The sequence below is a fragment of the Suncus etruscus genome, chromosome 1 (assembly GCF_024139225.1).
Source record: "Suncus etruscus isolate mSunEtr1 chromosome 1, mSunEtr1.pri.cur, whole genome shotgun sequence".
Classification (NCBI taxonomy): domain Eukaryota; kingdom Metazoa; phylum Chordata; class Mammalia; order Eulipotyphla; family Soricidae; genus Suncus; species Suncus etruscus.
Window position 1 is genome coordinate 133,937,389 of NC_064848.1, and position 15,674 is coordinate 133,953,062.

The window sequence follows — 15,674 nt, forward strand, 5'->3', positions numbered from 1 at the left end:
CTGCAAGACATATGTGGCAGGATGAATCTATATCTAAAATAATAAAAATTATCTTACCCCTTCATAGAAAACTTTTGCACAGTTCTCTGCTAATTTTCCCAAAAATATTACACTGATGGTGTTAGTCTCTGTATTTGAATTTCCTTCTTCTATAGAGAAAAGGACACATACTCATTAGATTTAACAGGTTTATATGCACAGAAAAAAATGACAAGTAAAAAACTATACTTGCTTCAAAATTTAATTACGATTTTGAAAATTTACAATGCTAATAATTTACTTTTCAGCCTACTACAATACAAAATTAATATATGGAATGCTACTTAGGATTAAGACTAAGCTAGCTATTTCAAGTTTCTCAAGAATATAATTTACAAATTTCTGCAAACATCACATTGACATTCTGCTATTTATTTCTCTATGCTTACAATGAATAGAAGTCTATTGAGGCTATATTCAATTTTTATAGTATATAAAATCACTCTCCAAATATTTTATTTTAATGAACTTCCAGCAGTCTACAATTTTCTAAGTACATTAAGTTTTAATCTAACAAGTGTGAACTCCCCCCCCCCATTTAGTATCAGTATATAGAAGAGCATTTGAATATAGTTAAGACAGTTATGTGTGAGTTTGACAGTAAAACATAGCTGGAAAACAAAAATGCATATTCTCAAGTAACCCGATTTGAATATTCCAAGCTTTAGGAAGAATTTCATTAACTGTTCTTTCTCAGTGTGCATCTTTTTTCACCATTTATAGGAGGTCATATGCTAAGATTCAATCATCATTTGAGAAAAATTTCACTCATAGCAGCTTTCAAACATTCAAATACCAAAAACAAACAAACAAATAAAACGACATAAAAAGGGACCCCATGCCTGGAATCATATTATACTTCCATATTTTGCAGTCTTCTTTAAGGGACTCAGAACATCTGAATCTGCTACTCTATCAAGTTTAACGCACTGACCAATTAAACTAAGTAAACCCACCTATCATCTCCTCCCACTTACACTGTTGATACAACTCCTCAAAATAAGTATACATACAAATTGAAGCAGTAATTCTCCTCAAGCTATTAGTAATTAAAATGTGACATACTTCCTTAATATCCTAAATGAACCGATGTTTTTTATTCAGCCATGATTGAGTAACATAACTGGTTGTATTTTCCAGTCTTAGAACAGAAAATTCAAAAGGGGATATTATAGAAAACAAGGAGAAAAAAATAAAGAAAATAATAGCCTGACATTAGACAACCAAAGAAAGAGGAAAGTTATCTCCTTAAGAAGAAAAGCAAAGACGACTAGAAAATAGGTCAGTGAGATAGAGCTTATGATTACATGTAGGATACTAGAGTCTGATCCCTGGCACTGCATAGCCCCAAACAATTGCTGGGAGCAATCCCTAAGTACTGAGAGTAACCCTGAACACTGCCAAGAGGGGCTCAATTTAAAAAAGAAATGTTAACTATATGAAGAGAAAAATTCAAAAAAAAATTTTTTTTGAATGTAAGACCAAATTAGTAGTTACCAGAAAGTAAGGAGTCAAAGTTATAGGCACATTACTGTATGATGAAGGATAGAATTGGGAGTTTTGGTGATGAAGTATTTTGGAACAATGCACAATGGAAACAACTATAAAGTTATGTTTTACTAGCAAAAAACCCCAAATAACAATTTTCAATATTTTTTATTAGAGCACTGTAACTCACAGTGATTCATAGCTAAATTTTAGACATAGAAAATTCCAACACTAGTGCCACCACGGGTAACAACTTCCTTTCTCCAACACCCAGCCTGCCTCCTTAACAAGCATATTTTTAAGTTTTGTGCTCTCAGTATTGTTGGCTCTGTGGTTTAGATATATAATTATACCACACTTCTATAACACTAGTCTGCCTCAATTCTCCTCATCCCTGCCTGTTATATTCCATCTGCCTCTTATTGAATCCACCTTGGATTCTTGTCCTCTTCTCCCTCCATCTCCATTTCTATCCTTCCTTGTCCTCTTCATTTCCATAATTCAGGGTCAAGAATAATCTAATATCCTACATTGAAATCTTGCATTTCCTCAACTTGTTATTCTACATATAATTGTAAAGTGAGAAATTTGTAATCTGTCCTTCTTGCTTATTTCACATAACATGATTTTCTCCAAATCAGCCAAGTTGCAGTGAATTGCATGATTTCATCTTTTTTTCAGCTTCATCTTATTCTACTAAACATATATAACTCACCTTATTATCTACTCATCTATCATTGGTTATCTAGGTTTGATTCTATCCTAGTTAATGTCCTAAGTGCTACAACAAATAGTGGTACAACAACATATGTTCTTTAATTTTTTTTGCCAAGGTGGTGCTCAAGGTCTAACTGGCTCTATGTTCAAGAACCACTTCTGGCAGTGCCTGAGGGAATGTATAGAGTGGAAGGGATAGTCTGGCTCAGACACATGCAAGGCAAATGCTTTATTTATTATAATATTAATACAGTCCAAACATATGGTCTTTTGAATTATGCTTTTATTTCTTGAGAATAGACACCAAGAAGTATAACTGCTTGTTATATGTCAATGCTATTCTTATTTTTCTAAGAAATCTCCATTTTGTTTTCTATAGGAGCTACACCAAACAAATAGATAAGAGTTTGTTTTGTGCTACACAGATTAATTCCAGTTCTGTCTGGGCTTGTTTTGGGGGTACATCCATCAGTGTTTAGAGATTATTCCCGAATCTCTATACTAGTGGGAAAAAGTGGGATGGCTAGGATGAAACTCAGGTTGGCCAAGTGCAAGACAAATGCCTTTGTCTTACCCTCTGCACTACCATTCTGTCACTCCTCTCCACCTCCTCTTTTTGATATGTGATATCCTCACTAGAGTGAGATGATATCGCATTGTTATCTTGATTTGGATTTCCCTGATAGAAAGGGATGAGCATATATTCATGCACTTACTGGCCATTCATCTGTCTTATTTAGAGTACTGTCTTCATTTCTCCCCCATATTTTATAAGGTTTTTGATTTTTTTTATTGTTTTTGCAGTTGTCAATTTGTTGCTGTTTATTTTTCTTGAATATTAAACATTTATTTGATGTATTTTAGCGAATGTTTCTTTTGCCATGCAGAAAACTCTTTAATTTGATGTAGTTCCATTCATTTACTTTTGTTTCTGCTTCTGCCAATGAAATCACATAGTATATCTATCACCTTTGAGGCCCAAGTCTTGGAAGGTTCTGCCTATATTTCTTCACTATATATTGGACTCTAGTCTATTTTAAAGGCTTAATCCACTTCAATGGATTAAATGTCTGTCTTGAATACAGGTGGTGGGAAGAAGGGAGATTGGGGGCATTGGTGATCAGACTGATGCACTGGTGATGGGGATGTTCCTTTTATGACTGAAACCCAAATACAATCATGTTTGTAATCAAGTTGCTTAAATAAAGATATTATTAAAAAAAATATCCACTTTAAATTGACTTTTGTTTTAAGGCATGAGATATGGATTCACCTAAACTTTTTCACAAAGAGTTTTTTCAGAATAAAACATTTTTTAAAAAAGTTTGCTAAACTACTTAGATCGCATCAGTGAAGCCAGAAGTAGAGAAATCAGTTAGTTGTTAAATTCTTATAATAATATAAGTATTAATTTAAACTTATTTAAACTAAATTAGAAACTAATGAGAAAGGGAAAATATACTGAGAAGAATTAGTGAGAAGATAAACATTTTCTTCTCTTGATTTTTATACTATACTATATCATTATTACTACAAATAAATTTCAGCAAACTAGATAAAGAGCTCAATGAACTAAGTATACGTTTTGCACGCAGAAGGCAAAATAATGCCTGGTATAGAGCTAAAAATAACCCTAGACACATATGAGTGTGACCACCTACCCCATCCCACCCCCCCCCCAAAAAAAAAAACACCTTTCTACCTTGTTGTTCCAAAAAAGTAAAAAAAAAAAAAAAAATCTGTGCTTCTACATATAAAGTTAACCAATTTGGGAGGTTGTAGACACAGTATAGTGGCAGAGCACAGGACGTTTGTCTTGCACATAGCCAACCAAGATAACCCCTGGCATGCAGTATGGTCTGGAGCCCTGGTAGGAGTGACCACAAAGCACAACTACCCAAAGTGCACCAAAACAAAACACAAACAAACAAAAAAACTGTTACCCAATTTTAGTTCAATGCAATAATTTAAAACACTCAAGTACATACCTTGCAATTTAATCTTCAATGTTGCTAGCTTATTCCCTTCATAAGTTAAAGAAGATATAAGTGAAAGTTTTCCCTGAAATAAGAAGGAAAGTTATATAAACAAGTCAAAAGATTATAATATAATATAAACAAATAAGGTAATTTTAAAAGCAATTTTTCTTTTCAAAAAACTGAGTATGGTGTTAAGCTCACTTTTAAGACATGAAAGTGATTTTTATAAAGAAGAAAAACAGAGTCAATTGTCTTCTTATACACTAATAATGTTAGAGAAGAAATGGACATAAAAATTACATTTACATTAGTGACATAAAAACTCAAATATCTTGGAGTCAACTAAAGAAGTGAAGGACATATACAAAGAAAACTATAAACACTTCTTCAAGAAATAAGTGAGTACACTAAAAAATGGAAACACATACACATACCAGGCTCATGGAGGACCCTCGGAAATGGAAACACATACCCTGCTCAAGGATTGGCAGGATTAACATCATTAAAATGGCAATACTCCCCAAAGCATTATACAGATTCAATGTAATCCTTCTAAAGATACCCATGACATTCCTCAAAGAAGTGGATCAAACACTTTTGACATTCATTTGGAACAATAAACACCCACGAATAGCTAAAGCAATCTTTGGGAAAAGGAATATGGCAGGCATTACTTTCCCCAATTTTAAATTGTATTACAAAACAATAATTATAAAAAATAATATGGTATTGAAATAAAGACAGATCCTCATATCAGTGGAATAGACTTGAGTATTCAGAGAATGTTCCCCAGACATACAATCAACTAATCTTTGATAAAGGGGCAAGAAATCCAAAATGGAACAAGGGAAGTTTTTTCAACTAGTGGTGTTGGCACAACTGGTTAGCCACTAGCAAAAAAGCAAACTCAGACCCCCATCTAACAGCATGCACAAAGATCAAATCCAAGTGTATTAAAGACCTTAATATCAGGCCTGAAACCATAAGGTAAATAGAACAATACATAGGTAAAAAAAACTCCATGACATTGCAACCAAGGCATCTTCAAGGAGGAAATTAGCATTCTCCAAACAAGTGGAATCAGAAATAAATAGATGGAAATATATTAAGCTGAGAAGCTTCTGCATCATCTCAAAGGAAATAGTGCCTAGGATACAAAAGCCATTCACAGAATGGGAGAAACTATTCACCCAATACCCATCAGATAAGGAGCTAATATCCAAAATATACAAGATACTAACAGAATTTAACAACAACAAACAAACAACAACAAAAACCATCTAATTCCATCAAAAAATGGGGAGAAGAAATGAACAGACACTTCCTCAAAGAAAAAATACAAATGCCCAAAAGACAAAAAAAAAAAATGCTCCACATCACTAATCATCAGGAAGATGCAAATCAAAACAACGATGAGGCACCATCTCACACCAAAGAGATTGGCACACATCACAAAGACCAAGAACAATCAGTAATGGCAGGTATGTGGAGAGAAAAAGGAACTGTCGTTCACTGCTGGTGGGAATGCCATCTAGTCCAGTCTTTATGGAAAACGATATGGAGATTCCTCAAAAAACTGAAAATTGAACTCCCATATGATTCAGCTATTCCACTCCTAGAGAAATACCCTAGGAACATAAAAATGCAATTAGAAAATCCCTTCCTCATGCCTTTATTCATTGCAGCGCTATTTACAATAGCCAGATTCTGGAAACAACCAAGATGCCCTTCAACAGATGAATGGCTAAAGAAAATGTGGTACATATACACACTGGAATATCATGCAGCTGTTAAGAGAGATGAAGTCATGAAATTTTCCTATAATTGGATGTATATGGAATCTATTATGCTGAGTGAAATAAGTCAGAGAGAGAGAGAGACAAACACAGAATAGTCTCACTATTCTATGGGTTTTAAGAAAAATTAAGGACATTATTGTAATAATCCCCAGACAATAGAGATGAGAGCCAGAAGGACCAGCTCACAATATGAAGCTCACCACAAAGAGTATGGTGCAGTTAAGGAAATAACTACACTAGCAACTATCATGACAATCTTAATGAGTGAGAGAAGTAGAATACCTGTATCAAATACAGGCAGGGGTTGTGGGAGGAGGGTGATGGGGGGGCACTGGTGGTGGGAATGTTTCACTGATGAAGGGGGAGTTCTTTTTGTGATTGAAATCTAACTAAAATCATGTTTATTATCACGGTGTTTAAATGAAGATATTATTAAAAAAATAGAAAAAGAAAACTGAGTACTGTGTTAAACTCACTTTTTTTTATTGCTTTTTCGGCCACAACTGCTGATCCTCAAAGTTTATTCCTGGCTATACACTCAGAAATGGCTACTGGCTTGGGAGACCATATGGGATGCCAGGAATCAAACCACAGTCCGTCCTACGCTAGCATGTGCAAGGCAGACATATTACCACTTGCACCACCACTCAGGCCCTAAACTCACTTTTAAGACATGAAAGTCATTTTTGTAAAAAAGAAAAACAGAGATCAAAAAAATTTCTTACATTTATAATTTATTTAATATTTAACATTAGCTAAATTTCATCAATTCCTTATAAAGATAAGTTAGTTCTGTTTCTTTTAACCTATAATAATTTTTCTATAAAAAAATGATGAAGTCTTCAGGAAGAAGCAATTATACAGAAGATAGGACACTTGTCTTGAACAGGGTCACCCCAGATTTGATCCACAGGATCTAATATAGTCCTCTGACCTGCCAGGAGTGATAGCAGAGCACAGTGCCAGGCATACATGCTAAGCAATGCTGGGTATGGCTCCAAAACAAAAACAGAAATAAAATAGAAAAAAAAGATGGAAGTTGAAGAAAAGAAAGTCACTTAAAGACTGTACACAGAAAAAAATTAAAATCTACTATCAAAAACAAAAAGGGGCAAAATTAAGAACAATATGATGGGGCTGGTGAGGTGGCGCTAGAGGTAAGGTGTCTGCCTTGCAAGTGCTAGCCAAGGAAGGACCCTGGTTCGATCCCCGAGAATCCCATATGGTCCCCCCAAGCCAGGGGCAATTTCTGAGCACTTAGCCAGGAGTAACCCCTGAGCATCAAACAGGTGTGGCCAAAACAAACAAACAAAAAACAAAACAACAACAAAAAAAGAACAATATGCATGAATCAGTGAAATAATCAATTGTCTGCTTATGGTTAATTATATTTAAGTTAAATTTTTAGAGAAATTAATTTCTGAAATTTCTTCTAGCTATAAGAGAATACAGGGGCCAGAGTGGTGGTGCAGGGTGTGAGGCGTCTGCCTTGCACGTGCTAGCCTAGGGTGGACTGCAGTTAGATCCCCTGGCATCCTATATGGTCCCCCAAGTCAGGATCGATTTCTGAGTGCATATCCAGGAGTGTCACCAGATGTGGCTCATAAACCAAAAAAAGAATATATATCTTTTCCTATAAAATTACAGAATAGTTTCTATAATTTCTCTGGATATAAAGTATTTAGTATAAATAGTTCCTAAAATTCCTTCTGGCTTTCTACACATAAATATAATTTCAGTTTTTCCTTTTTGGGACAACAACCAGTAATACTCAGGAGTTTTTCCTGGCTCTGCACTAAGGAGTTATTTCTGGTGAGCTCAGGGATTAAATCTGGGTTTAGCTGCATGTCAGACATGCACTTTATTGCTATACTATTACTCCAGCCCCATGAGTATAATTTCTAAACAAAAATTAAATTCATATACTGCCTACCTTTCACAGATTTGATATAGGCAACTAAAATAACTGTAATTATACATTAATTTTAAATATAACATAGAAATCAGAACAAATATACATGGATATGACAGATGCATAAAAATTCCATCAAAAATAAAGGACAGTGGGATTGAAAGATGGTTCAGTTGGCTTGAGCACATGGTGTGCATGTAGATCCCCCAGATTTGACACTTATCACCACAAGAATTCCCTGATAATAGTCAAAATGACCCAAGAGCAGCAGCAGCTTCCAAACACAAAGCTGGGCATTGTCCCAAACCCCTATAATGAAGAGAATATAGATTAAGAGAGGCCTGCAATAGTGTTGTGATTAGGGGCCGACCTAGCTTGTGCCTACCCTGGGGTCTATCCTTAGCACAATGCCATCACAAGCATGGCTTGATATTCTCCTATACAGTGAGTTTGGAGAATGATAGTGGTGTGTATTGCACGCCCCTGAGCACCACTTAAACAAAATAAATCCCAAATAATTAAAACAACAACAAAGCACAAACTACTAACAATAAATAGAAGAACAAATTAATTAAATAAGAGGTTAGTAAACGTTAATTTCTATTGTTATTTTGCTGTCTGCCTCATTCTCATCATTCCCTGACTTGATTTCAGCAAGTACAATCAATTCCCACTTATACTACTGTGATTATTCAACTAAATATCCTTTCTCTCATTTTGCATTTTCAATAAATGATTTACCAAGAAGGCATAACTTTGACTCAAACAGAATTCTAAATTCAGTGGCTAAAATATGTTAAATGTTCCCACTGTTTAGTTTCTCAAAACACATGGTAACTGCTTTAACTAAAATGAAGTTATATTTCAGTCACCCTATATGTTACAGTTCCACTGTGAGGATGCAGATTGTTCGAACCAAAAACTGTCCTAAATATTCACATAACACAATGTTTGTTTTTTGTTTGTTTGTTTATTTGTTTTTGGGTCACTCCAGGCAGCGCTCTGGGGATATTCCTGGGTGTGTGTTCAGAAATCGCTCCAGGAATGCTGGGGCGGACCATCTGGAATGCCTGAATTTGAACGCGTACCTGTTCTGAATTGGCTCCATGCAAAGGCAAACCATCTACCAATGGGTTATCTCTCTGGCCCCTCACATATCACAATGTTTATGCCACACCAGTCAAATCCCACAACCATTTCACCAGCAAACTTACTTATTGGTCTTTATATGTCCAAAACGCATTTTGGTAAGACTTCAGAAAAGAATTCAACAACTGTTTGCTTAAGAATTAATAATAGCATCAAAATACTCCTATCTTAAATGTTCTAGAGGTAAAAAAAAAAAAAATTCCTAAAACAATTCAGAAACACAAAGGCACATTAAAGCATTCTTTGAGGAATACAAAATATGAAATTCTTACCTGGATGTATTTCTGATCATAATCAGTACCTGGCTGCAGGGCTCTGAAATCTATTTTGTGTAATTTACTTAGAAGTTTCATATCGGGCACCCCATTGACTTCTTTTATTAGTTCAAGAGGCATTATCTGAAGTGCTTCACGAAGTTAGTCTAACCAAATTTACTTAGGGAAGTAGGCAATTTGCTCCTGAAAACACAAACATAAAAATGTAGTCAATTCGGGCCAGAGAGATAGCATGGATGTAAGGTGTTTGCCTTGCATGCAGAAAGGATGGTGGTTCCCCGGAGCCTGCCAAGAGTGATTTCTGAGTGCAGAGCCAGGAGTAACCCCTGAAAGCTGCCGGGTGTGAACCCCCCCCCCAAAAAAAAAAAAACCAACAACAACAAAAAATGTAGTAAATAATTTGCTTAATTTTTCTTTCAATTTAGTGTTCATAGTTTGGCGATTGAGTAGAAAGTGGATCAATCCAATTTTAGTACAAATATAAAAACAGGCATTCTCCTAAAGAATTCAGCTCTTTTCCCTTTAATTTTATATTTAAAAAATACTATGACAATTTAAAAATATTTTAAAAATTTAAAAAATACTATGATCAATGATCATAGAATAATCATCTAGAACAAGGGTCCTCAAACTTTTTAAACAGGGGGCCAGTTCACTGTCCTTCAGACTGTTGGAGGGCCAGATGACAGTAAAAACAAAAATTATGAACAAATTTCTATGCACACTGCATATATCTTATTTAGAAGTGAAGAAACAAAATGGGAATAAATACAATATGTGGCCCGCAGGCTGTAGTTTGAGAATAATGATTATTCTTGTTTTAATAATAATTTTGATTGTGACCAATGAGTGAATAACAGGGCCATTCCCTGTGCCACCAGGGTTGTCCTCCCACCACCACTTTTCCCAGCATGTGATCACTGATCAACAATGACAATGATCACTCTGGACAATAACCTGGTGTTGAAAAGGGATAAATTATTAACAATAGTGCAAACCACTGTGTCAAAAAGGAAAGGGGGGGGAGCGGATGAGTGGGTAGGGAACATTAGTAAAGGGAAAACTGCACTGGTGAAGAGTGGAGCACATTCTATGATAAAAACTCAATCATGAACAATTCTGTAATCACGATGCTTAAATAAACTAATTTTAAAAATAGAATAAATATAACCCATCAGTACAGCTTCTAACCTAAAACTTAAAATATTCTAAGACCATTTTAAGATTTGTGAAAACCACATCCACTACTGCCTTTACCACTCTGCTTGACACAAACTCTGGGGAATAGGAGGTGGGAGAGTTGGGGCAGGGATTTTGCTTATCAAATATGTACAAAAACTGTGCACCAAAATCAGCATTCTTCCAAAATATAGATCGTCTAAACCCTCCAACAGCAAAGCAACAGAAACAAAATGCCAACCTGTTCTCAGAAGGTTCAATCTTATTTCTCAAAACTCTTAACCTGGGACACCAAGCAGTGTCTTACAAGGATCACTCAAACGGACTTGTCTCAAGCATGTCAATCAGATGTGGAAAACAGGCCGGTGACGATCAAGACAAGCATGAAGGATTTCTCCACAAGGACCACACCTACATTTCCTTTCAACTTAAACCAATGTCTCTCTCCACCATGAAAACTCACGTGCGGATCCACACGAGAAACTCAAAGCCTACTTAGAAATGCACTTAGCCGCGCTCTGGAAACAAACCAGGAAGCGTCTGGACTTTGGACGGCGCGCGCCTGACGTCAACACGCGCACGACGGCGGCACAGAGCCCGCGCATGCGCACACCGAGCCGACAATTAACAAACCAGCTCGGGTCGCTCGCTGAGTGAATGAAAGTATTGCGTGAAGTCATCCGAGCTTTAAAAAAAAAGTGCCTTAGGGAATCGGAGCGGTGGTGCAAGGCGTAAGGCGCGCTAGCCTAGGACGGACCGCGGTTTGATCCCCCGGCGTCCCATATGTTCCCCAAGCCAGGAGCGATTTCTCGGTGTGGCCCAAAAAACAATAAATAAATAAATAAATAAATAAATAAATAAATAAATAAATAAATAAATAAATAAATAAATAAATGAAGATAGATATCTAGATAGATAGGTGATAGATAGATAGATAGATAGATAGATAGATAGATAGATAGATAGATAGATAGATAGATAGATAGATAGATAGATAGATAGATAGATAGATAGATAGATAGATAGATAGATAGATAGATAGATAAAGATGTGCCTTGGAAGCTTCCGGATGAAAGGAGATGCTTAAGCCCAGGAAAATGAACTCATGGAAACTTGACATCCTTCCCTCTAACTCCGCCCCCGTCGATTTCCTTTATTCTCCAGCTGCAGGAAATTGATGACCTCAGAATCCAGCGGTGTCTATTTTTTGTAATGATCATAAAGCTTCTACTGAAGCCAGTTTGGAATTCAGATTTCTTTAGCACACTGGAGATTCCCAAGGGTCCTTGTTTCGTCCCCCTCTGAGGCACCATCCAAATGTGATTGGCACATATAGTGTGAACCACTGTATGGATTAATCGAGCTGTGATTTTGTAAAATAGTTAATCAGATATTCTTTAGTTCAAATTTTACTGCTTTCTCCTATAATCCACCGTTCTGTTTCAATAACAAGCACCACAATGCAAAACCATAATGTCATAGGTAAAGAAGTTACTTCTTTTTTTTTTTTTCTTTTTTCTTTTTCTTTTTTTTTTTTTTTTTCTGACTATTGAAACGATCTGGCTTGCCTGAGAGCTACAACCTGAAGAGTGACTGTGAAGTATTGGGTCCTCAGTACAATGGATTTCTGAACATCTGTGGTAACTTTAGGGCTGTCAGGCAGTAATCATGGGACTTTGCAGGTGATTTTACCAAGACTCATTTCTTCTCTGCTCTCTTTAGGTTTTTGCTTTAATTTGTAATCAACCAGAGCAGTCTTGCTGCATGTTGAGCTTAGCAAGGAGCAGTGCAATTCAATAAGGGTAAGGCAGGGGTCCTTAGCCATATTGGTGTTTGTTTGCTGTTTTTTGTGGGGGAGATTGTTTTGGCTTTTCCCCCGCTTTGATTAGATCCTTTTTCAGTGTCTTTTCTTTAATGCGTTAGGTGACTAATGACCTGAAGCAACTGAGGAAGCATGGTCATACTTCAAATCTGGCACCCACACTCTTTCCTTTCTCATCCTTGTGAAGATGTACTTTAATTCCATCACTACGTGCGGGAGCCAGACCAATCCAGCATCTCATTAAAGGCACCCAGCTTTTCATAAAGATGAGCAATCTTGCCATGTAGTAGGGCTGGAGCTTACAGTTCCCAGCTAGCAAACCAAAACTCCCAAACACATACTTAACCAATCCTCAGATTAAGTTTAGTAAGGGCTCTTGGCATATCGCAGGGCCTAAATATTTATTAAATGAGAAAATGCTCAGGAAAAAAGATTTATCTTCTTCTTCTCTGTCTTTCCCATAACCATGTCACCCTAACACTCATCACATGGACACTTTTGGCTTAGCCAACATCATTGAAGTTAATCTTGTTGCTAAGTCAGAATAACATTTTAGGCTTTCTTAATTATTTAACTCATTAAACTTGCCCTTTCAAAGAAGTTTATGTTTTGCTAGCAGCTTTTATTTTACTACATCTTCTACTAATGTATCACAAATCATAAATAAAAGAACTAAATTTCTGGTACTTCTCAACTGATTAACTCCTATTAACTTGTTCAAGTTACTTTATGGGGGAGATAGCAATGATGAAAATCAAACCCAGGCCTACATTTAGGCAAGATATGTATGCTCAACTGCTAGATGAGCTTGTTTGCTATATTGCTAAGAGACATCTCAAAACTGCCATTAATTTTTAATAATAACAAATTTATTTTGATGTAAAAATTTAAGCTACCCAATAATTTAAATATTCAATTTTGTATTAATGGCAGTCATTAAAACATTCCTGTTGTACTAGTGTAGCTTCCTGAAACCTATTGCTCTCATGTTATAATCCTTCATTATGACAATACTTCTATAATTTCCTGAAATTTCTTTGCATGGATACCTGCATTAAATTGATTGAAATTTATTTTTTGTAATTTAATGAAATTTACTACTAATAAGTATCTCAATCAACTTATGCAATTTTATTTCAATACAACATAAACTTTTATATAGTTGGAGTTAAATTAAGATTACAAATTTGTAGAAAAATCATTTTATATTTATATAATGTTATACAAGTGCATATTAAGAAGATTAAATAATTTTAAAAACATTATATTGGGCAGGAAAGATTGAGAGAAACACTAGTGCCTATTGAAAAGCTTTCTCCTGTGTGCATAACTTTTTAACATGTATTAACTTTTGTTGTTGTCAGATATATTTCAGTAACATGTTTTTTGTTTGTTTGTTTGTTTTTGTGTTTGTATTTGTTTTTAGGTCACACCTGGCAGCATTCTGGCTTATGCTCAGAAATCGCTCCTGGCAAGCTCGGGACCATATGGGATGCCGGGATTCGAGCTACTGTCCTGCATGCAAGGCAAATGCCCTACCTCTATGCTATCTCTATGCCCACCTGGTAGCATGTTATTTTGAGAGAAATTGTAAGGAATATCTAGAAACAAAATTGAGTATAAAAACAAATAAATATAATTGAGAATGTTTCAAGATAGTCATGGACTAAGCAGGAAGGGATTAAATTTCATTAGGAAGAGAAATGAATCATTCTGTATGCCCTATGACTCCATAGGTATCTCATCTTCTGTTAGAGACATCCTTATGGTAGGTATATTGGTGTTGTTTTGGAGCCATACCCAGTAGTAGTTAATTCTTACTTTTGACACTGTGCTCAGGGATCACTCCTGGCAATGCTCAGGGGATTATAAGTAATTCTAGGTTTTAAACTGGGGTTTGGCTGCATGCAAGGCAAACACCTAACTCCTAAAAACTTTTAAAAATATATTTTTACTGGAAATAGAATAGAAAAAGTACTATCTCTTTTACTTAAGATAGATATTATAACAATTATTAGTTTTGGTTAAATTAAACCAAAATGTTATATGCTGAGGTTATAATATAAATAAATAAATCTGCATTCCCAATCTATTAGAAATTTTAAAATAGCAAAAGGCTCACTAAGAGTTGTAGGTGACTATATAAGTGGGAATAGTATTATTTCTTTGCAGAGATGGGGAAAAGAGACAGAAGTTAAGGAGAAATTAAAAAAATTTCAGAATATATACAATTCATGGAAGAAGTTTTATTTTTATGTACTGCTATTCGCATTTCTCTATTCCAAAAGTATATTATTGACTTTATAGATAGGTATTTAGTTTATCCTCAGATTATACATATATGACTTAGTCAAGGAGATAAAAAATGAGAGGGAAATATTGCTATAATAAAGGGTAGATTAGTTAGCGTTTTAACATTTTACAAGTATGAGTTTATGTGATAAGTTGAGAGTTCTTTCTAAATTTCTTACACCATGAAAATATGTACATATTGATATATTCATATTAACACCCTTATATAAAACATGTTTTTTGTTCTAATCATAAAACTAGAAAAATATGCTTTGAAAAGACAATGGCCTAGTTCCAAAAAGCTGGAAAGCTCAGAAACACATAATGATTTGTTAGCCTAAGATTTTTCTTTTTCTTTCACTCTTCGTTTGAGTCATCAAAAGTAGGAATAGTTTTGAATGCTATATGAAGAAAACTTTTAAAAAATGCCAGATTGAGATAGCATGGAGGTACGGTGTTTGCCTTGCATGCAGAAGGATGGTGGTTCAAATCCCAGCATACCATATTGTCCCCCAAGCCTGCCAGGAGCAATTTCTGAGCACAGAGCCAGATTGATTAAAAGACACATTTTTATTTTATTATTGTGGTTTTTTTGTGGGGGCCACACCCAGTGACGCTCAGGGGTTACTCCTGGCTATGCATGTATAAATCACTCCTGGCTTGGGGACCATATGGGACATGGGGGGGGTTGAACCCCACCACCCCACTACCGCTGCACCATAGCTCCAGTGCCTATAAGTTCACTTTTTTAGAAATTCTGGCAATTTTACTAATTGAGAAACATTTACTTTAACCTCTGTTTGACCTCTAGCACCACATGTTCCTTTAAACACTACCAAGAGAAACCCCTTAATCACAGATCTGGGAGTAGACTCTGCAAACCATAAGTGTGTCCCAAATCCCAGTGGAAATAATATATATAATATAAATAAAATATAATATAAATTTTATATATATATGTATATAAAAGCTTTATGGGTAACAACCGGCAGTGCTCAGGGGCTACTCCAGGCTCTGCACTCA

At 35.5% G+C, this 15,674-nt stretch overlaps 1 protein-coding gene across 1 annotated transcript in view; it reads right to left on the reverse strand.

The window, feature by feature from the left end:
* The window catches only part of POT1 (protection of telomeres 1), a 75,109-nt gene extending 64,140 nt beyond the window's left edge, over window positions 1–10,969 (reverse strand). The window contains exons 1-4 of the mRNA XM_049771061.1: window positions 10,779–10,969; window positions 9,356–9,541; window positions 4,233–4,305; window positions 58–149 (exon numbers count right to left, since the gene is read on the reverse strand). Of these exons, the coding sequence (XP_049627018.1) occupies window positions 58–149; window positions 4,233–4,305; window positions 9,356–9,478 (288 nt within the window). The 5' untranslated portion in view covers window positions 9,479–9,541; window positions 10,779–10,969. The remainder of the gene's footprint in view (window positions 1–57; window positions 150–4,232; window positions 4,306–9,355; window positions 9,542–10,778) is intronic.
* Between the last annotated feature and the right edge of the window lie 4,705 nt (window positions 10,970–15,674).